The sequence below is a fragment of the Bacillus rossius genome, chromosome 17 (genome assembly GCF_032445375.1).
Source record: "Bacillus rossius redtenbacheri isolate Brsri chromosome 17, Brsri_v3, whole genome shotgun sequence".
Taxonomy (NCBI): Eukaryota; Metazoa; Arthropoda; class Insecta; order Phasmatodea; family Bacillidae; genus Bacillus; species Bacillus rossius.
This window is the reverse complement of record NC_086344.1, coordinates 38,825,568-38,848,507: the sequence shown is the minus strand read 5'-3', so window position 1 is coordinate 38,848,507 and position 22,940 is coordinate 38,825,568. Positions and strand designations below refer to the sequence as shown.

Here is a 22,940-nt window from a genome sequence, read left to right as displayed (position 1 = left end):
TTCAGCTCCATGAATTTCAGGTTTGTTTGTAGGGAGTATTTACAGACTGATTTCTGTCATTTAAGCAAAAACAAATTTACAATCGTATACTTAGTGTTCAATGTGTGTTTTATAATGATTCAGTTTAATATTATAGTAACGTCAATAGAAGTACAACTTCTAACGTGTGCGGAAACTTTAGCGTATTTACTATTTAGTGAATTTTAACAATATGGGCAGTATTTTAATAAACTTTCCTTGTCGAAACCAAGTCGACCAGGGAGGATGTGAACGCCTGCAACTGGTGTAGTCCTGACTTTGAAACACGCCAGTTGATTGCCGGCATCCAATCCTTCTCCGGACTCTTTACTGCCTTCCCTTCCGCCTCCGTTCTTATTTATCTCGAGCTCGGGTCAGCTCCCTCGTCCTCTGCTTCACTGTCCGTTCGCTCCGAGCGTCTGCCTTGTCTCCTGTCCGCCACCGACTTTCCTCACCTCCCACTTTCGCCCTCCGTCTTGCTTTGCCGCGCTCCCCAGTCATCCTGTCTGTTTCACTGAAGTGAGACCTCTTCACAGCTTCAGTCGAGGCAAAGACTGACGAAAACTGTAGGTACCGAGAAATACGCGAAGAAAACTGGAGTAATCAATTTCATTAGAAACCCTGAGGAAACAAAAACTGTAAGTAAGCACAGCATACTTCGGCGAACTACATACATCACACTTCACACTACAGCACACTTCACACTACAGCTCACTCCACACTACAGCACACTACACACTACAGCTCACTACACATTATAGCACACTTCACACTACAGCACACTTCACACTACAGCTCACTACACATTACAGCACACTTCACACTACATCTCACTCCACACTACAGCACACTACACACTACAGCTCACTACACATTATAGCACACTTCACACTACAGCACACTTCACACTACAGCTCACTACACATTACAGCACACTTCACACTTCATCTCACTACACACTACAGTTCACTACACACTGCAGCACACTTCACACTACAGCACACTACACATTACAGCTCACTCCACACTACATCTCACTCCACACTACAGCACACTACACACTACAGCTCACTACACATTATAGCACACTTCACACTACAGCACACTTCACACTACAGCTCACTACGCATTACAGCTCACTCCACACTACAGCACACTACACACTACAGCACACTACACACTACAGCACACTACAGCACACTACACACTGGATCCCTTGCATACTTTCACATATTTCCACCCAACTTTGCAGCTCATAACTCTCAACACGTAACTCTCAAATCTGACCTTGGATCCGCTGTAGTTTATACGAAGATCCAGACAGTTGGCACTTTGAGAGTCCTTTGTTTATTTAAGGTGCATCCTGTTTTGAAAACTCCGTGATTTTCCTGTCATTTCTAGCTGCCAGCTCACGTACGAGTGTGATTTAAATTGTATGGTGGGAATTGGTAATGCGAATAATTTAACTATCAATTATTTAAAAACTTTAATTTTTTTAATATTTTTTATTGCTGTGGATTTAGTAAACGAAAAGTAAAAAAATTAGTAACATTCCTAAACATATAATAGACATTATAAACCTATCTAATTTCATGTGAATTTTACATTACAAATATAATAAATAGCCTATATTTCCTATGCATTTGGACCTTATCCAAACAAATGTAAAAAAACAAGATTACGTGGAAAAATTATCAATGCGATTGTATGTTTCTAACTTCCTTAACGTTACGTGCTTCCGGAAATTAAAAAAAAAATTCTTAGACATAGTTTGTTAAGCAAATTACATGAAAAAACGAGCTATGATAAGTTACTATGTCAGGTTGCCAGAATTCCCAGCGAAACTTCTTTGGCGATGCCACGTAAGAGCATAGTAAAAAGGTCAAGGTTCATTAATCTAGCGCTTGATGGTGGAGTTATGAAGTGGCTCGGGATTGGGGCGCTCGATGGCAGAGAAAAAAAGGGGGAATATTGACCACCATATTCCTAACTCTCGGGCAATATTTGGTAAAGCGACGGTAATGTGCTACATTTTTAAATAACGTCTGAAAATTTCAAATAATTTTCTTTTTTAAAAATTCTATAAAATTTATTTAGAATTATGAACATTTGTGTATACTTACATTTTGAATACTGTAATGTATCATATTTTATATTTCATAAACTCTTTATTTCATTATAAGATACCACTGTAGTTTATAAAGATGTATTTTCAAAGCCAAACTTCTTGTGAATCAAATGTTTGGGTTTGGTACAAATGTAATATTCCTCTACCTGTGAAGTTTCACTTTCAGCGCGCATGGTGGTCGTGCAGACATTAATTCTCACAGATAATTGTAAATAACCATTTACTGTAAGTTTTCTACGCCAAGAATATGCCACATTACCTGTCTTTGTAAAAATCCAAGTAAATATTAGTAATTAATTATTTTTCCTAACTTATTGCGTCTCTGTCGGTCAATAGATTTTAATTTTCTGTGTTCCTACAGCTGGGTAGTGAGTGCGACTCTTCTTCTAGGGTCCTGTTTCATAAATATTACTTCATAAAGAAATGGAATCAACAAAAAAAATCTTACCATGTCGGGTGTAGCAGAGCCTTAATGAAGCTCCGCCCCGAAACCGGACAGTCCCTGGTCAGTGAAAACTGACATCCTAGCTTGTACAAGCTGTAGTACAATCCTGTGTATGTACAGGAGGGAAGTTATTACTGAGGGTGCCACGTATCAACATATGTAATATTTATTATTGTATTCCAATGGTTTCAAGAGACATTCTGTCTGAAAATATTTTTTGTAGTTCAATAAAATTTTTGAAATTCATTATACTAATAACTATACCCCAAAAATTAGAGATGATTACAATGACTTCAAAAAATTATTTTAATGAACGATTTATAATTTTAAAAAAAATTTTAAAATTGTTTTGAACACTAGATAACCCATTGAACTTTGTCATGTTAAAATGTGTATGTGTTAAAAATATTTTTTTTAACTATATTTCGATTTTATGAAATATTCATAGAAGTTTAATTGTGTGTATTGCACAAAGTTGAAACACTTGTAGTGAGTGGTCATAAAGGAAATGAATGCGCGAGATATACGTAGTGTGTATGTGGTGACTAAACTGCAGTAACAGAGAATATGTAATGATTGTATGGCGGAAGACTCGCAGGTATTGTTCTAGATCAAGAGTAATGACACAAACAAGCTGCAGTGCAGAGGCGAGGTGACCGCGGACGAAGCTACGGCTGTGTGTCAGCGCGCCGTCCCCTGTGTGTGCGCAGTGGTGGCCCAGGCGTACAGCGTGGACGTGGAGGTCCTGGGGGCTTCTCGCGGGTGCACAGCAGTACTGCGCTGCGCCGTGCCGTCCTTCGTGAAGGAGCTGGTGCGAGTCGTGTCCTGGCTGCAGGAGCCATCCTTCTACGTCTACCCCAGCCTGCAGGGAGGTGAGTAGCCGCCATCTTGTTTCCAACCCGCCATTTTGTTTCCCAACTGCCATCTTGCTTCCCACCCACCATCTTGTTTCCCACCCGCCATCTTGTTTCCCACCCGCCATCTTGTTTCCCACCCACCATCTTGTTGCGCACTTGCCATCTTGTTTCCCACCCGCCATCTTGCTTCCCAACAACCATCTTGTTTACCACCCGCCATCTTGTTTCCCACCCGCCATCTTGCTTCCCACCCGCCATCTTGTTCCCCACCCGCCATCTTGTTCCCCACCCGCCATCTTGTTTCCCACCCGCCATCTTGATTCCCACCCGCCATCTTGTTTCCCACCCACCATATTGTTTCCCATCCGCCATCTTGTTTCCCACCCGCCATCTTGTTTCCCACCCGCCATCTTTTTTCCCACCCGCCATCTTGCTTCCCAGCTACCATCTTGTTCCTTCACTTGCTGTTTTCTTTACAACATATGTATTGATTCAGCAATGATTCTCTATATCGTAAGCTTAAGTGTATTTAAGTAGAATCTAAACATTAAAAAAATATATAGTATGATTTCTAATAACGAATAATTTGTTTGCTTTATTCAGAAAATTTCTGGAATACAACATGCGTGTATGAAACTGAATCAATTAATTTTGAAATAATCATTTGTTACCACCAAAAGTATTTAAAATTTGATCATGTTAATTCAATTTTTTTGAAATTGCATTATTTTGCTATTCAGATACTAAAATTGGTTATTTAAAAGTTATAATAGCTGTTTTTACAATGCTATAGTGTGTTACAGCCAATCTGACAGCGATTCCTGTGAAAACAACTGCACAAAATTCAATTAAAACTTTCCCTTTATCAGAATTATTCTGATAACTGCATATAAAAATATATTTATATTCTAAGACTTTTTGACTGGAAAATATAGCAGTAGGAATTCTAAAGTGAAACTCTACTTGTTATGTATTTTCTTATTCCATAATGGATTACATGTGAGTAATGACTGTGATTGGCCATTTTAAGCCATCGTTTGAACTTCTGAGAACAAGCCTTAGCTATATGAAGGTTAATGTGCTACACGTTTGCTTAAGAGCTTGGAAAGAACTGCTAGATTGAGACCAAAAAATATCGTCATGCAGTAATTGTTATTAAACAAAAATGTTAACCCCACATCTGCAAGGAATTAGCGTTGAATTTTTTAATAAACAAAATTGGTTTGCTATCCGTGGAGATGGGATCGTTTTCATTTTGTCTTTAATTTAATGACTAAGTTTGCACATACCAACTCCTTAACTTCTTTTCTCCATTGTAACGAGCACTTGATACACTGTTGACACTTTACATCTTAAATTTACACTGTTAAAAATCTTTACCTTAAATTCGCATAATGCTGGTTACGTACGAATTATCCAAGGCTCATCATAAATGTATCATTATCTCCGAAAAATTTGGTAATATAAAGTTCATCTACTTTAAACATAGACCCCATGAAAATCTTGGTATATAAGAAAACATTCAAAAACTAGTTAAAACGCGTGCAAAAACACATTTATTTTAGGTGTGCGTTTATCCTGTTTATACCGAGAAACAAAATTCGGAAGTTAAAATACGGCGACGTTTATACGTAGATTAAGTTTCTGAAATATTGAAGAACTCTTCTAGTATGCGAGGACATTTCTTCGTTGAAAATTCGGTAAATTATGCGATTTTTAACCGTGTTCGAATTTAAGTGGTTTGAAAAAGATTCAGGGATATTAATTAGTTTACGATTTTCTTCATGAATTTACAGGTACTGAATGCCCTTTAATTGTGTATGAAGTTACAAGAATTGACTTGGAGTACTAATAAAACCTTCAAAAATTAGTCAGGTCGACAAAAATTACACTCTTCTTTATTTCACGTCCATGTTAACCTTGTTGACAAAGTAACACAGAACTGCGAAATCGCAATCCTGCTTGAGTTTCTATGGAGGTCTAGTTATTTATTCTGGGGTCCATTCATTTTTCGATAAGTCAACCTCAGTTTTCAGCAGTGTAATCCAAACGTATGCCGGACCATTTGTTATTTTATTTTTAAGTTGTTAGTTTTTTTCGGCGTTAAAAAGTAAACACGAGATGTAGCTCTGGATACTCGACACGTAACCAAAAGTGGATGCTTCGGTCTCATGAAACTTTTAACGATATAAAATATTATTGTTTATCATGTGTAAAAGAAGATGCGCTGGAACAGTTATCTTCCTCTCTCATCTCCCGCATTGAAAGATTCCGGACAGTAATCGTCGTGTTTGTAAAGAAAGAACACAAACAAGGCCGAGGTCAAGATTAAAAACACAAAGAAATGGAGCTGCCTACTTGGAACAAACACGAAGAGAAGAATCCAGTGACCACGAAATTAAATTCCTCCGAGAATTTAACAAAGGCAATATAAGAGCTTAATTCCCGGACAGCCCTCTTTTATCCCTCCAGTTCCTCTGGCTGATGGAGGGGTCGAAGCAGTTAGCGTGGAAGGCAGACATCGTCGTACGAGGCATTCTACTTGAGCCCCAGTCTCACACGCCATGTCGCGTTTCCTCGCTCTTCCGTCGTTACACATAGTTCAGGACTGTTTCTGCACATTGAACACTGCGTCTCTCTTCACCGATTGGCCTGTCGATATCCACTGAGTCTGAAATTGTGAGCGTGAATGTCACATAAGCGAGACATGAGTATAGTTTGCGTTTTTTTTTTTTTTTTTTTTTTTTTTTTTTTTTTTTTTTTTTAGATTCTGTAGGCTGGAGCTTGATAATAACGCGAAGATGCATTTTTTTTTCGCGGATTCATGTCATGGCGTGCCCAAAGTGCAAAAATGTTATAGTTTAATGTTGCTTCTGCTATTGGTGTACTGTTAATCTGGAGGACTAAGGGCCAGTTAGAGACCCTCAGTCAAAGAAGTGCTGAATCACGAGTCACCCAGTAGAGACGCCTCACGAGTCAGCAGCCAATTAACAGGCGAGAACGGGAAGCCTTCATTTCACAGACGAGAGAGCCACACCCGAATTTCCCCGAAGTTCAAGCTCGCTTTTTTTTCCGTTCTATCTCATTGTATAAGCCGGTGTGGCATTAAATTTTGCGGTCGATTAGGATAGGTTAGCTACATTATAAATACTTTAAAACATTGCGGATGGTTGGTTATATTAGGTAAGTATAGCTGGTACATTAAAAAAACTGTAAAATCATTTTATGGTTGCTTAGCAAATAACTTTTTAATATGAAGCTATCCAGGGTTAGGAAACCGTTTACATGATTTCACAGTATCTTTAACGTAGCTATCCTAACCAAATCAACCGTCCACAATGTTTTAAAGTATTTATAATGTAGCTAACCTAACCTAATTGACCATAAGTTATCACGAGTAGAGACCAGGAAAATTCGCGGATTCATTTCACGACAGCCTGAAATTCAAATAGTTATACCTCAGTGCTGCCTCTGCTATTGACTCACAACTCACCTGGATGACTCTGGGCCGGTGAGAAACACTCGACCGAAGCTGTGTCGAATCACAGGCCGCTACGTTGGGACACCTTCGCAAGACAGCAGCAGCCAATGAGAGGGTGACATTCGACCGAGTGTACGTAGAACTATGAAGTTCATCCTGGAGGTCATTGAACCCGCGAATTTTTAGCGGTCCCTAGTCATCAATCAAGCCACAACGGCGCGGCGCGTCAACGCCGGAGTTCGGGAAAACGCCCGCTCTCCGAGCACGGACCATCAATCAGACTGGGGAACATTCCAAATTTGCTGCTCCGACGGTGGAAAATTTCTTCCCCTACCCTCCCCCCCCCCAACCCCTTTCATTCCTGACGAGTACCTCGACCTCCAGGTCCGCTCGTGTGTCTTCGTGCGCTGCGCTCTCCCGGGGGAGGGGGGGGGGGGGCACGTACTTCCCGTGTGGACTTGTTACCTCACCGGACTGCAGCAAGGCATACCCTGGACCTGCCGTTGTTTCCTTGCAAGAGAAGCCCCTTTGCTTGCCGTACACGTGTGCCTGAATCAAACCAAGACAACGCTATAAGTAGAGACCGGAAAAATTCGCGGATTCATTTCACGATATGCTAGAATCCAAACAACTGTACGTTTATATTGCTTCTGTGATTGGCTTGCAGTTTATCTGAAGGACGTTTAGCCAATGGGGAACCTTCAACCAAAAAAGTATCGAATCGCAAGCGTCCCAGTTTAACAAGTGTCACGAGTCAATAGCCAATGAGCAAGTGGCATTTGCCTGAGTATGTAGAGGGTTGTGGAGTCTATCCTAGAGATCATCGAAAGCGCGAATTTTTCCAGTCTCTAGCTATAAGTAGGGTCAGGCCTTTTACGCGAATAAATCTGAACGTCTACTAGACTGCAACAAGGTACGCCCGCACCAGTGGTTTCTTCCTTGCGATTGGCGTCCGTCCAGCGAAAGAAGAAGCCGTTGCCCTTATTTGACCGAGCCACTCAGGACGCGTTTGCTTTCGCACTGAATTACTATGATTGATGTTGTATCAATCGACATGTTCCTGAAAGAAATTCATCCAATCACGAAACACAGACGGTGCTACAGTGTTCTAACTTATAACTAGTCTCGGAATCTTTTCGCGAAATATGCATTGCCCTAGCTATAAGTAGAGACCGGAAAAATTCGCCGTTTCATGTCGCGATAGGCTAGAATACAAATGTGTTTAAACTTTTGCTGCGCCAGTGATTGTACCACAGGTTGTCTGAATGAATCAGAGCCAATGAATAATCCTCAACGAAAGAAGTATCGAATCAAAAGCATCCTAGTTAACAGTTGTCACGAGTCAGTAGCCTATGAGTAGGGACCGGAAAAATTCGTGGATTCAATGACCTCTAGGATAGCCTCCATTATCCTCTGCATTTCTCAAGTAAACACGCGTGTTCATTGGGTACTAAATTGTGAGAGGTCTCCACTGGGTAGCTTGTGATTCGACGCTTCTTTGGTGGACAGTCTCTCACTGGCCCAGAGATCTCCAGTTAAACTGCGAGCCAATAGCAGAACCAGCAGAATTGTACACATGTTTGAATTTCATCCTATCACGAAATGAATCCGCGAATTTTTGCGGTCTCTGCCTATGAGTAGATGTAATTTGTCCGAGTGCATAGAGGATCTTGGAGTCTATCCTGTAGGACATTGAGTTCGCGAATTTTTCCGGTCCCTAGCCATAAAGTTTGAACACACGTCTGTTCTCGAAAATTACTTTACTTTGAGACCCGGACATTTCGCGGATTCGTCTGGCCTTCAGGACAGAATTCAAAGTCATAGGTGTGCTCGGCCCATGTTTGGCTTTCCCATTTATTGATTTCCTAGCATGAACATTTGTATTATTGTTAATCGGCACTACCTGATTCGCTTACTTCTCTCCCGGCTGGGCCTCGTTGGCTCACGGTCGTAGAGGGGCGTGTCCACACAACTGCGGTCCAATCACGAGCACAGCGCGAGAGTGGGAAATGACTAAATGAATGCGTGAAATTTCCGTACCTCTAACCATGGCCCTAGTCTGTGGTGTTTAGATACCTGTACGGTTTTACTAACCAACATGTTGCAATTTAAACATGTGTATGTTTAGTCCGTTTTGATTGGTCGGTAGTTCCTCCCACATTGCGAGGCCGTTTCTGTGGGAACTATTGTGAAGAGGGAAGGGGGCCATCTACCCCTTGTATGAAGTGGGGAAAAAGAAGTTAATAAACGAAGCATGGCCCCGTATTTAGAGAAAATGTGAATTTATTACTCTCAAACTATTGTTTGAAAAAATTAAAAAAGATTTTTTTGTTCGTCATTATTAGGAACTGAAAAAATTCTCGGGTTCAATGACCTCCAGGATGTACTCCAGCATCCTGTGCACACTCGGGCAAATGCCAACTGTTCATTGGCTGCTGACTTGTGAGTCGTCTATACTGGGTGACTCGTGATTACATACTTCTTTGAATGAGAGTCTATAACTGTCTCACAGTCCTGATGATTACAAGTAAACCAGTGGCAGAAGCAGCATAGATGTATTGTGTATTTTAATTTTAGCATACCACGAAATGAATTTCCGAACAAGATAGCGGCCTTGCAGGTTGATAAGAGCGACGCTCTATGGTGCTTCTAGCGTGGTATCACCTCTAAAAGCAAGACTCTGGGCTATCTTGCAGTCTTCTCGTCGTGCATTGGACAACTGTGAGATCTGAGCAGTGGCCACAACATTATATGACGGAGAATTGAAGATAAAAGAGTGTTGCAAGTGTATTGAGTGTTTTCAGGAATCTGTACATGGTGTTTCATGCCTAAAAATTGATTCTGACAACACTTGTGTCAGCCATTAGTAAAGACCGGAAAAATTCGCGGATTCATTTCGTGATAGTCTAGAATCCAAAAACGTTTGCCTTTTTACTGATTCAGTGATTGGGCCACAGTTTATCTGAATGATACTCGGCCAATGAAAAACCTTCAACAAAAGAAGTATCGATTCACTGGCGTCCCAGTTAACAGGTGTCACGAGTCAGTATCCAATGAGCAAATGTAATTTTCCCGCGTGCATATGGGTTCATGGAGTATATCCTACAGGTCATAGAAATCGCGAATTATTCCGCTCTCTAGCCATTAGACCACTGCAGGCTGTGTTAATAAAGCGGATGTAGCCCTTACGTGCTTTGAGGCTTCGCCCAACACGACCTGTTCTCTGTTTCACTCTCGCGTCTTCGTCGGAGGGCTTTTCCTGTCAATTCATCACTACCGATCATTTGCGTTCTATGTTTCGTTACAAATATTCTCAACGGAGTAGGTACTATCTAACCCCAGTTAAAGGTCACGTGAGTGTTTACAATTGTGTTCGCTTGCGTGCTCGTCCATGGCATGCTAATAAATTTAAGTGAATATCTGGTGAGGAAATAGTGACTGAAGTACAAATTCAAGAGATCTATCGTGCTGAACTTACTTCATGCCGTGAATAAAATAAAACATTCAACTCGAGTGTGAAACCGAACCTTAAGTCAACGAAGCAAATGAACAATTACACACAATCTCCGTGCTTCCAACAATACGTTAGTCCCAATTAATCTTTTTTTTATCTCGTAGGAGAAAGAACTAGTCATTGGTAGAGACCTGTAAAATCCTCGGATTCATTTCGCTATAGGATAGAGTCCAAATACTTTTGACATTTTTTTGCTTCAGTGATTGGGCCACAGTTTATCTGAAGGACTCTGGGCCAATGAAAAATCTTTAACAGAAGAATTAGCGAATCACGATCATTCCAGTCAACAGGTGTTACGAGTCGGTAACCAATCAGCAGATGTAATTGGCACGAGTGCTTAGAGGATCATGGAGTCTATCCTTTAGGGATTTAAAATCGAGAATTTTACAGGTCTCTAGTCATTGGAGGCACAGACCATTAAAACCATTTCGGACTATCCTGTACGCCAGAATGAATTTTGATGGTTGAAGTTATTTACCAAGAGTTAGAGAGGCATTCGCAATGGAGAAATATCTATCGATCCTATCATGTAATATATTTTACCTCCACACCTCTCCTCCGCTGTCCTACACATAAAGATAAGATAATTTCGCGCATTCGTGTAGTCGCAGGTTAGAATTCAAACACTCACACCCTCGCACTGTGTTCATGTTTTGACTTCAGTTGTTTAGACACGCCCCTCTACGACCGTGAGCCAACGAGGCCCAGCTAGGAGAGAATTAAGCCTATCAGGCAGTGCCAATCAACAAGGAATGTTCTCGATAAGTAAACAACCAATGGGAAAGCAGACGTGCGTCGGTCTCACCTAAGACTTTGGTTTCCATCCTGAGGCCAGACTATAATCCACGAAATTGCCCAGTCTCTACCTGTACACAATATAAATACGGCTTGCTGATAACTAGAGACCTGTAAAATTCGCGATTTCAAATCCCTAAAGGATAGACTCCATTATCCTCTACTCACTTGTGCAAATTACATCTGCTGATTGGTTACCGACTCGTAACACCTGTTGACTGGATTGACCGTGATTCGCTAATTCTTCTGTTAAAGATTTTTCATTGGCCCAGAGTCCTTCAGATAAACTGTGGCCCAATCACTGAAGCAAAATAATGTCAAAAGTATTTGGACTCTATCCTATCGCGAAATGAATCCGCGAATGTTACAGGTCTCTACTGATAACGTGTTTGACTCGGGCCAAACCCCGCTACAGCTAGAAGTACAACTGCAGGTGCCATGTTGTTCATAGTGAAGACAGTAGCAGATGTTCATTGGCTGCTGCCACTGATCACATTGAATCACTGGTTCACAATTCTTCCAACAAGTGAAGCCTAGAGTCTGGGTCTTCCAGGAGGTGTCTGCAGGTGCAGGTGTGTGTGGTGGTAGCCTGTGTGTGCCCGCAGACGGCAAGTTCCACCTGCTGCCGACCGGCGAGCTCCTGGTGCACAACGTGGAGTTCAGCGACCAGTTCCCGACCTACCGCTGCCGCACCATGCACCGCCTCACCCGCCAGGTGGTGGTCAGCTCTCCGGCCAGCGTGCGGCTCGCAGGTGGGCTGCCCTCCACCCTCAACCCTCGACCCTCAACCCTCAACCCTCAACCCTCAACCCTCCACCCGTGGTCCTGAACCCTCTACACATGGTCTTCAACCCTCAACCCTCAACCCTCAAACCTCAACCCTCAAACCTCAACCCTCAAACCTCAACCCTCAACCCTCCACCCTCCACCTGTGGTCCTCAACCCTCTACACGTGGTCTTCAACCCTCAACCCTCAACCCTCAACCCTCAACCCTCAACCCTCAACCCTCCACCCTCAACCCTCAACCCTCAACCCTCCACCCTCCACATGTGGTCCTCAACCCTCTACACATGGTCTTCAACCCTCAACCCTCAACCCTCCACCCTCAACCCTCAACCCTCTACCCTCAACCCTCAACCCTCAACCCTCAACTCTCCACCCTCCACCTGTAGTCCTCAACCCTCTACACGTGGTCTTCAACCCTCAACCCTCAACCCTCAACCCTCCACCCTCAACCCTCCACCCGTGGTCCTGAACCCTCTACACGTGGTCTTCAACCCTCAACCCTCAGCCCTCAACCCTCAACCCTCAACCCTCCACCCTCAACCCTCCACCTGTGGTCCTCAACCCTCTACACGTGGTCTTCAACCCTCAACCCTCAACCCTCAACCCTCAACCCTCCACCCTCAACCCTCAACCCTCAACCCTCAACCCTCAACCCTCAACCCTCACCCTCCACCCTCCACCCTCAACCCTCAACTCTCAACTCTCAACCCTCAACCCTCAACCCTCAACCCTCAACCCTTAATCCTCAATCCTCAACCCTCAACCCTCAACCCTCAACCCTCAACCCTCAACCCTCAATCCTCAATCCTCAACCCTCAACCCTCAACCCTCAACCCTCAACCCTCAACCCTCAACCCTCAACCCTCGACCCTCGACCCTCGACCCTCGACCCTCTACCCTCTACCCTCTACCCTCAACCCTCAACCCTCCACCCTCCACCCTCCACCCTCCACCCTCAACCCTCAACCCTGAACCCTCAATCTCAACCCTCAACCCTCAACCCTCAACCCTCCACCCTTAACCCTCAACCCTCAACCCTCAACCCTCAACCCTCCACCCTCAACCCTCAACCCTCAACCCTCTACCCTCAACCCTCTACCCTCAACCCTCAACCCTCAACCCTCAACCCTCAACCCTCAACCCTCAACCCTCAACCCTCCACCCTCAACCCTCATCCCTCAACCCTCAACCCTCAACCCTCAACCCTCAACCCTCAACCCTCAACCCTCAACCCTCAACCCTCAACCCTCCACCCTCAACCCTCTACCCTCTACCCTCAACCCTCAACCCTCAACCCTCAACCCTCCACCCTCCACCCTCCACCCTCAACCCTCAACCCTCCACCCTCAACCCTCAACCCTCAACCCTAAACCCTAAACCCTCAACCCTCAACCCTCAACCCTCAACCCTCAACCCTCAACCCTCAACCCTCAACCCTCAACCCTCAACCCTCAACCCTCAACCCTCAACCCTCAACCCTCAACCCTCAACCCTCAACCCTCAACCCTCAACCCTCAACCCTCAACCCTCAACCCTCAACCCTCAACCCTCAACCCTCCACCCTCAACCCTCCACCTGTGGTCCTCAACCCTCTACACGTGGTCTTCAACCCTCAACCCTCAACCCTCAACCCTCAACCCTCCACCCTCCACCCTCCACCCTCAACCCTCCACCCTCAACCCTCAACCCTCAACCCTCCACCCTCCACCCTCAACCTTCAACCCTCAACCCTCAATCCTCAACCCTCAACCCTCAACCCTCAACCCTCAACCCTCAACCCTCAACCCTCAACCCTCAACCCTCAACCCTCAACCCTCAACCCTCAACCCTCAACCCTCAACCCTCCACCCTCAACCCTCAACCCTCAACCTTCTACCCTCTACCCTCTACCCTCTACCCTCTACCCTCTACCCTCTACCCTCTACCCTCTACCCTCTACCCTCTACCCTCTACCCTCAACCCTCAACCCTCAACCCTCTACCCTCAACCCTCAACCCTCAACCCTCAACCCTCAACCCTCAACCCTCAACCCTCAACCCTCAACCCTCAACCCTCAACCCTCAACCCTCAACCCTCAACCCTCAACCCTCAACCCTCAACCCTCAACCCTCAACCCTCAACCCTCAACCCTCAACCCTCAACCCTACACCCTACACCCTACACCCTACACCCTACACCCTCAACCCTCAACCCTCAACCCTCAACCCTCAACCCTCAACCCTCAACCCTCAACCCTCAACCCTCAACCCTACACCCTACACCCTCAACCCTCAACCCTCAACCCTCAACCCTCAACCCTCAACCCTCAACCCTCAACCCTCAACCCTCAACCCTCAACCCTCAACCCTCAACCCTCAACCCTCAACCCTCAACCCTCAACCCTCAACCCTCAACCCTCAACCCTCAACCCTCAACCCTCAACCCTCAACCCTCAACCCTCAACCCTCAACCCTCAACCCTCAACCCTCAACCCTCAACCCTCAACCCTCAACCCTCAACCCTCAACCCTCAACCCTCAACCCTCAACCCTCAACCCTCAACCCTCAACCCTCAACCCTCAACCCTCAACCCTCAACCCTCAACCCTCAACCCTCAACCCTCAACCCTCAACCCTCAACCCTCAACCCTCAACCCTCAACCCTCAACCCTCAACCCTCAACCCTCAACCCTCAACCCTCAACCCTCAACCCTCAACCCTCAACCCTCAACCCTCAACCCTCAACCCTCAACCCTCAACCCTCAACCCTCAACCCTCAACCCTCAACCCTCAACCCTCAACCCTCAACCCTCAACCCTCAACCCTCAACCCTCAACCCTCAACCCTCAACCCTCAACCCTCAACCCTCAACCCTCAACCCTCAACCCTCAACCCTCAACCCTCAACCCTCAACCCTCAACCCTCAACCCTCAACCCTCAACCCTCAACCCTCAACCCTCAACCCTCAACCCTCAACCCTCAACCCTCAACCCTCAACCCTCAACCCTCAACCCTCAACCCTCAACCCTCAACCCTCAACCCTCAACCCTCAACCCTCAACCCTCAACCCTCAACCCTCAACCCTCAACCCTCAACCCTCAACCCTCAACCCTCAACCCTCAACCCTCAACCCTCAACCCTCAACCCTCAACCCTCAACCCTCAACCCTCAACCCTCAACCCTCAACCCTCAACCCTCAACCCTCAACCCTCAACCCTCAACCCTCAACCCTCAACCCTCAACCCTCAACCCTCAACCCTCAACCCTCAACCCTCAACCCTCAACCCTCAACCCTCAACCCTCAACCCTCAACCCTCAACCCTCAACCCTCAACCCTCAACCCTCAACCCTCAACCCTCAACCCTCAACCCTCAACCCTCAACCCTCAACCCTCAACCCTCAACCCTCAACCCTCAACCCTCAACCCTCAACCCTCAACCCTCAACCCTCAACCCTCAACCCTCAACCCTCAACCCTCAACCCTCAACCCTCAACCCTCAACCCTCAACCCTCAACCCTCAACCCTCAACCCTCAACCCTCAACCCTCAACCCTCAACCCTCAACCCTCAACCCTCAACCCTCAACCCTCAACCCTCAACCCTCAACCCTCAACCCTCAACCCTCAACCCTCAACCCTCAACCCTCAACCCTCAACCCTCAACCCTCAACCCTCAACCCTCAACCCTCAACCCTCAACCCTCAACCCTCAACCCTCAACCCTCAACCCTCAACCCTCAACCCTCAACCCTCAACCCTCAACCCTCAACCCTCAACCCTCAACCCTCAACCCTCAACCCTCAACCCTCAACCCTCAACCCTCAACCCTCAACCCTCAACCCTCAACCCTCAACCCTCAACCCTCAACCCTCAACCCTCAACCCTCAACCCTCAACCCTCAACCCTCAACCCTCAACCCTCAACCCTCAACCCTCAACCCTCAACCCTCAACCCTCAACCCTCAACCCTCAACCCTCAACCCTCAACCCTCAACCCTCAACCCTCAACCCTCAACCCTCAACCCTCAACCCTCAACCCTCAACCCTCAACCCTCAACCCTCAACCCTCAACCCTCAACCCTCAACCCTCAACCCTCAACCCTCAACCCTCAACCCTCAACCCTCAACCCTCAACCCTCAACCCTCAACCCTCAACCCTCAACCCTCAACCCTCAACCCTCAACCCTCAACCCCCATGTGCGCCGTCCAATTTAATGCTTGAGTTATCCTGTAGGCAGAGCCGAGATTATTTCGTGAATTCATTTCTCTCCAATCTGGACTTACCTTGGCTGTACATAACTAAGCCTTTTTAGAGTTCTCATTGGTCGAGAACAAGCTCGCGCCCTCTGGTGGGTTGTGCGTGATTGGTAGAGACCGGAAAAATCCGCTAACTCAATGACCCACAGGATAGACTCCAAGATCCTCTATGCACTCGGGCAAATTACATCTACTCATTGGCCACTGACTAGTGACCCATATTAACTGAAATTCTTTTGATTCGATACTTATTTCGTTGAGGATTATTCATTGTCTGAGAGTCCTTCAGACAACCTGGAGTCTATCCTGTGGGTCATTGAATTCGCGAATTTTTCCTGTCCCTAATGCTTGTATCCCTGCGACTGCTGGCCACCAGCCGGCAGTGGAGTGAACGAATCACGTCGCAACATCCAAGCGACGCAGAGGAATCAGCCGGAGTGTAACATGCGTGCGCGGGTATGCATATAGCTCTACACACAGCGCGCGGGCCACTGGAGCAGGCAGATCCGGCCTCCAGTCGGCCAATCAGCGGCCGAGCACACACGCTTGGCCAGCCAATGGGACGGAGGCATTGTTCTCGACCGCGGCGCTGCCCGGCGAGCCGTGTGCCCCCCCCCTTCCCCCACCCCTTCACCACCCAGACCAGTGCACACACAGAGCCGGGAGTGTACACACAGAGCTAGCTGCTCTGTGCCACCGTGCGAGCTCGTAGCCGCGGCCAGCGAAACTTCTCTCCTTCACTTCCCCGCACCACACCCTGCATTTTCAGCGTGTTCTTTCACAGAGTCTTGCAGTGGGAAAATTTACCTAGGGACGTACGCCATGGCCCGTCCACAATTGCAATGTCCCGCATTGTGTCCGACTGACTGCTCCACGTGTCCCTCTGACGATGGATCTCCATTGGTCGCTCTTTTGTCCCAACCTGTGTCGTGATATCGGCTGTTTCCTGTTCCCTTTTTTTTCCAAAGAGGCAAACAGAGAATAACGGACCGTGTGTGATAGGCAGTCATGAGAACCCAGACGAAATATTAATCAGTGCTTTCCAGAAGGCCGAGCGAACGAATTCATTCGTTAGTGCTTACTTTTGCCTCAAGAGGTTAAATAAATATTATTATCTCCCGAAACTTTCACAAGTCAAATGAGTATTCCAAACTTAGCTGCGTACTCGTTTACAATGCATGGAAAAATTATAAACAAAAAAAATCGAAGACCATTTATTTTGGCGCTGTGCATTTACTGCGGTCTGGTGACCACTTTAGAAAGCAGCAGATTCGGACATCGGACATCACAATTGTAGACTCGGCGGTTGTCCGTACAACAATGTGACGTCATTCATATTAGGATAAGGACACGGACCGCCCACAAATTTGGACTGTTGTAGACGGGCCTTTACACTGACAGACGCATAAAAACCTCAAAAACAGACTACAAAGATTACTACATGCAAAAAAACTGATATCAGCTGTGTTGGCTTCTTCTGTGTGCTTATGTGTCCATCATATTATGTTCGTTTAAGCGGGTTTTTATGTGACGACCAGTGTAAACCAGAAATGGCGTATGTTCAATAAATTATTTCTAATTAAATAAACATTTGCGTCTCTTCCGCCGCCTGACCCACATTTAACCTGGAGGACTCTTGAACAGGTACATAACCCTCAAGCAGAAAGTAGGCTTACCCAGTTAAAACGTCTCAAAAGTCAGCAGTAGTCAGTGCAGACGACTGAGTCCATCCTGGAGGTAACTGAACCATCAAATTACCTCAGCACGTGTTTATTAGAGCTGCAATAATTAATATGTATCAAAGGGAAAATCAGTTAAATTATGTAGATCATAACCATCCTACACGGCATAGACAGAACATAAATTTACCAATCCCTCTATTTCATAAAAAAAATTTCTCAGAGATCTTTCGAATTTTTGCTTTCAAAAATTGTTGTTATTCTTCTTGGAAAACTAAAAGCAAAAAAATTATTTTCAAATAAAAAAATACGTTAATATTTGGCTAGATAATTTAACTGATGAAGAGATGGCTTTAGTATTTAAGTAAGTTTTATATATTGTTATAAATTTGTACTTGTACTTTACATTAAATACTAATTTTTATTTAACTATATTTTCATTTATTCATGAATCAATGTTAAAATTTATCCTTTTTTTTTGTTGTTGTTTGTAGTGTACATTGAATTTTAACAAATCAATATTTTTAACTTTCTTCTTTGTAAAACTGATTTAAGGTTTCTTGAGTTATATTTTAAATATTTATATCTCAGTTATTAAACATTTATAAATGTTTACAATTGCCAAAATACCGCATGTAATTTGAAGTAACTAGATGCACTCACATACAAGCTTGCTTTAGTGAGTGATAAATTTACTGGTTAATTAAGTGAATGAAGTAGCTTGGCTTCTGGGTTGTAGCCGTGTCCGTGGCGAATAATTCACCGGCGTTTCGGTCAACATTGCAGTCGCCATCATCAGGGAACAGTTCAGTAGGTAACTCCACCCTGATGATGGCGACTGCAATGTCGACCGAAATGTCGGTGAATTATTCGCCAAGGACACGGCTACAACCTAGAAGCCAAGCTTCTTCAGACAATGGCCGTGAATGCCTGCGAACATAATCAATTAAGTGAATATTGTTAACAAAGTGTAAAAAAGGGGGAGGGAAATAAGTTATTATTATATTAGTATTATAGCTAACTTAAAAAAATGGTTGTCTGTAAAGTCGGTTTACGGATGATAGTTTAACGGTTTATTAGACGTTGTCACGTCAAAAAGATTACGTGCCCAGAGCACCGGGCATCGTGGCTAGGTGGTAGTAGAAGGTAAGGGGTCTAGTAGGGAAAGGGGCGGAGCCCGGGGACTGACCCCGAGTGTGTGTCCCCAGAGCACCGGGGCATCGTGGCTAGGACTAGGGGTCCATGCTAGGTGTGTGTGACCGGGTGGCCAGGGCCTGGTGGTAGTAGAAGGGAAGGGGTCCAGTAGGGACAGGGGCGGGGTCCGGGTGACTGACACCAGTGTGTGTCCCCAGAGCACCGGGGCATCGTGGCTAGGACTAGGGGTCCATGCTAGGTGTGTGTGACCGGGTGGCCAGGGCCTGGTGGTAGTAGAAGGGAAGGGGTCCAGTAGGGACAGGGGCGGGGATCGGGGACTGACACCAGTGTGTGTCCCCAGAGCACCGGGGCATCGTGGCGCCGGCCATCGTGGAGCACACCGGCACAGTGCACGTGGCTGAGGACGAGGGCGCCGTGCTGCTGTGCCTGTCCCTGGGCTGCCCTACGCCGGACTACAGGTACCCGCCACCTACACTCGGTCCGCCGTGCGTCATTGAAGCGAGAGCGTTTAGTTCATGTATAGAGTCCCGGAAATTTCGCGGATTCCTCTGGCTCAGGATAGAATTCAAAGTTATAGGTGTGCTCGACCCATGTTTACTTTCCTATTGATTGATTTCTTAGCGAGAACATTTTTATCCTGGTTATTTGGCACTACCTGATTCGCTTACTTCTCTCCTAGCTAGACATCGCTGGCTCACGGTCATAGAGGGGTGTGTCCAAATAACTGCGGTCCAATCATAAACACAGTGCAACAGTGTGAAGATTGCATTCTAGCTTGCGACTAAGTGAATGCGCGAAAATTCCGTGTCTCTATTCATGTATAATGCTGGAGGTTAAAAGTTTTTTTAAAATTAATTTCTTAAACTATTCTAATAATTATTTTGAGAATAAAACCCCAATTATTTCAGATAATACTATTTATTATAATGGTATTATTAGAGACCTGAAAAATTCGCGGGTGTATTTTGTGTCATGCTAAAATTCAAATAATTTCACGTTAGTGCTGCTTCTTTCATTGGTTCACTGTTAATCTGGAGGACCAAGGGCCAATTAGAGACCCTCACTCATAGAAGTGTCGAATCACATACCACCCAGTCGAGACGACTCACAAGTCAGCAGTCAATGTACAGTTGGCATTTGCCTTAGTGTGTAGAGGTTATTGGAGTCTATCCTGGAGGTCATTGAACCCGCGAAATTTTTCCGGTCTCTAGTTATTATTGAAATTTACATTTGTGTTTATTATTTGGTAGTGTACTTAGTAAGCAATAGTGAGTTGTGAATGAAGTAGTTGCTACCATATGAAAGCTGCGAGTGGAACAGACGCGTGCATGACGTATGCAGCAAGGGAAGCGGTCTGGCTCGGGTTGGGAAGGGGCCGGCCTCTGCACAAAGGGCGTAAGTGGGCCCTGCTTCCATCGGCCTGCCAGTCCAGCCTCAGTTGCTTGTCATTTTAAATGTTAATGTTTTACTTGTGACGATCAGTCGGATTACCCACTACTAGTTTTCGTGAGCGGGGTGATACTGTGGTGGTTTGCCGTTGCCTCCCACAGTATGAGGGTAGGATGGATGTTATCTTTGAAAGATTCGTGCAATGGGAGTGCATGATTTGATGTAAGCTTTTGGACATACGCCGTTGCTAAACACATGTATGTCTGTAGAAGAAAACTAAAAAAACCGAAAGACAAAAACACAAAATAAGCAAAAAAACGAAAAGACGAAACAAACACAAGAGTTTTGTTGTGTTTTTTTTTTTGTCTCATTTGAACTGTTGTGCTGGTTTTTTTTTTTGTCTTTTCTATTTTCTTTTTTTTTCTGAGTGTGTTTTTGTCTCTTTTCAACTGTTGTGCTGAATTTTTTGGGGTTCAATTCATCATTTGTGAGGGGTTTTTTCGTTTTTTCGTTCTCTTAGCTCTTAGTCCAATTTTCTTTGTTTTTCTTTGTTTGTTGACCATATTCCTGTTATGGAATATTATGTGGTGTATATATCCTGTTGAAAACAGCAATTTCTTTCTTTTTTTTGTGTGTGTTTTTGTCTTTCGATTTTTTGTAGTTTTCTTCTACAGACAATCGTGTGTTTAGCAATGGCGTATGTCCAAAAGATTACATCAAGGTAGGGTGGACGTCACAAACACCCGGTCCTGGACCCAGGGAGAAGGGGCGAGCACCCCCCCCCCCCCCCCAGGGTCCTCGACCCAGCAGCCAGACTCTTCAGCCACTGGCGTGGAATATATTAGAAATACACATTCTATGAATGAAAAGTTCATCGTGCATTACCCTGTATATCATATTCATTTGTGTAGTAGTTTTCACTATATTAATTTTTTTTCTTTTAACTTGGTTCATTTTTAAAAGTATATTGGAGAATAACTTGAACATCCACTTCCAACACTTTACATTTTATTTTATTTTCTCAATTTCCTTCTATGTTTATGTTGTTCGTCGAAGTATTTGTTTTTATTTTTGTTTGCTGTTGTATGTTTTTTTTCGGGTTATGTCTGTCGGCTGGAGCTTAGTAGATAAATAATATCGCAAGAGGTTGAAAGAAGAGTTTGTTTGGTCGCCCTGCGGGATGTCTCGGACCGACGTCACTTCCGCTAAAGGGAGCAGACTTGGAGACTGAGAGGGGCTAAACCCTCTCGGAGAGTGGAGGGAGGGGTCAGCCTGGGTCGTCCAATCACGCGTCAGGGAAGGGCTCAGAGGTCTTCCCCCAGGGATTACCGGCCTCTGACATCTCTCCGGCACTCCGACACTCGGTCGTGTCGCTGCTGGAGAGCAGGGTAGACTTCAAACACATGTACCTGCATCTGCCTCGCGTCCCTGAATCAGTTAGCCCCGTTACACAACGACACGGACACGGAGACGGATCAGTAGAGACTGGAAAAATTCGCGGATTCCTTTCGCGATAGGCCAGAATCCAAAAACGTTTGCCTTTTAACCGCATCAGTGATTGGGCAACAGTTTATCTGGACGACACTCGGCCAATGAAAAACCTTTAACAAAAGAAGAATCGAATCACCAGCATCCCAGTTAACAGGTATCACGAGTCTGTAGCCAATGAGCAGATGTCATTTTCCCGCATGCATAGAGGATCATGGAGTCTATCCTACAGGTCATTGAAATCGCGAATTTTTCCTGTCTTTACGGATCAGTTAGAGACCTGTAAAATTCGCGGATTCATTTCGCGATAGTATAGAGTCCAAATACTTTTTACATTATTTTGCTTCAGTGATTGGGTTTATCTGAAGGACTCTGGGGCAATGAAAAAAATTTTAACAGAATAATTAGCGAATCACGATCATTCCAGTCAACAGGTGTTACGAGTCGGTAACCAATCAGCAAATGTAATTTGCACGAGTGCATAGAGGATCATGGAGTCTATCCTTTAGGGATTTTAAATCGCGAATTTAACATGTCTCTAATAATTGGAAGAGACCGAAAAAATTCGCGATTTCAATGACCTGTAGGATAGACTCCATGATCCTCTATGCATGCAGGATAATGCCATCTGCTCATTGGCTACTGTCTCGTGATACCTGTTAACTGGGATGCTAGTGATTCGATTCTTCTTTTGTTAAAGGTTTTTCATTGGCCGAGTGTTGTTCAGATAAACTGTTGCCCAATCACTGATGCGGTAAAAAGGCAAACGTTTTAGGATTCTAGCCTATCGCGAAAGGAATCCGCGAATTTTTCCGGTCTCTAATAATTGGACATACGTCATAGCTGGTTTTCATTGCAGGTGATAGAGAAACCACAGTAATGGACAAGAGAGAGAAGTACACGAACACATGGTGGTATTAAGTAATGGAGTCAGGGTGGGAAATATTTGCCACGTTAATAATATTTTAATTTT

At 45.0% G+C, this 22,940-nt stretch overlaps 1 protein-coding gene across 1 annotated transcript in view; it reads left to right on the top strand.

The window, feature by feature from the left end:
• Positions 1-22,940, top strand: part of LOC134540659 (cell adhesion molecule Dscam2-like) — a 149,076-nt gene that overhangs the window by 46,516 nt on the left and 79,620 nt on the right. The window contains 3 exon segments of the mRNA XM_063383532.1: positions 3,302-3,463; positions 11,844-11,990; positions 19,431-19,548. Coding sequence (XP_063239602.1) covers positions 3,302-3,463; positions 11,844-11,990; positions 19,431-19,548 — 427 coding nt within the window.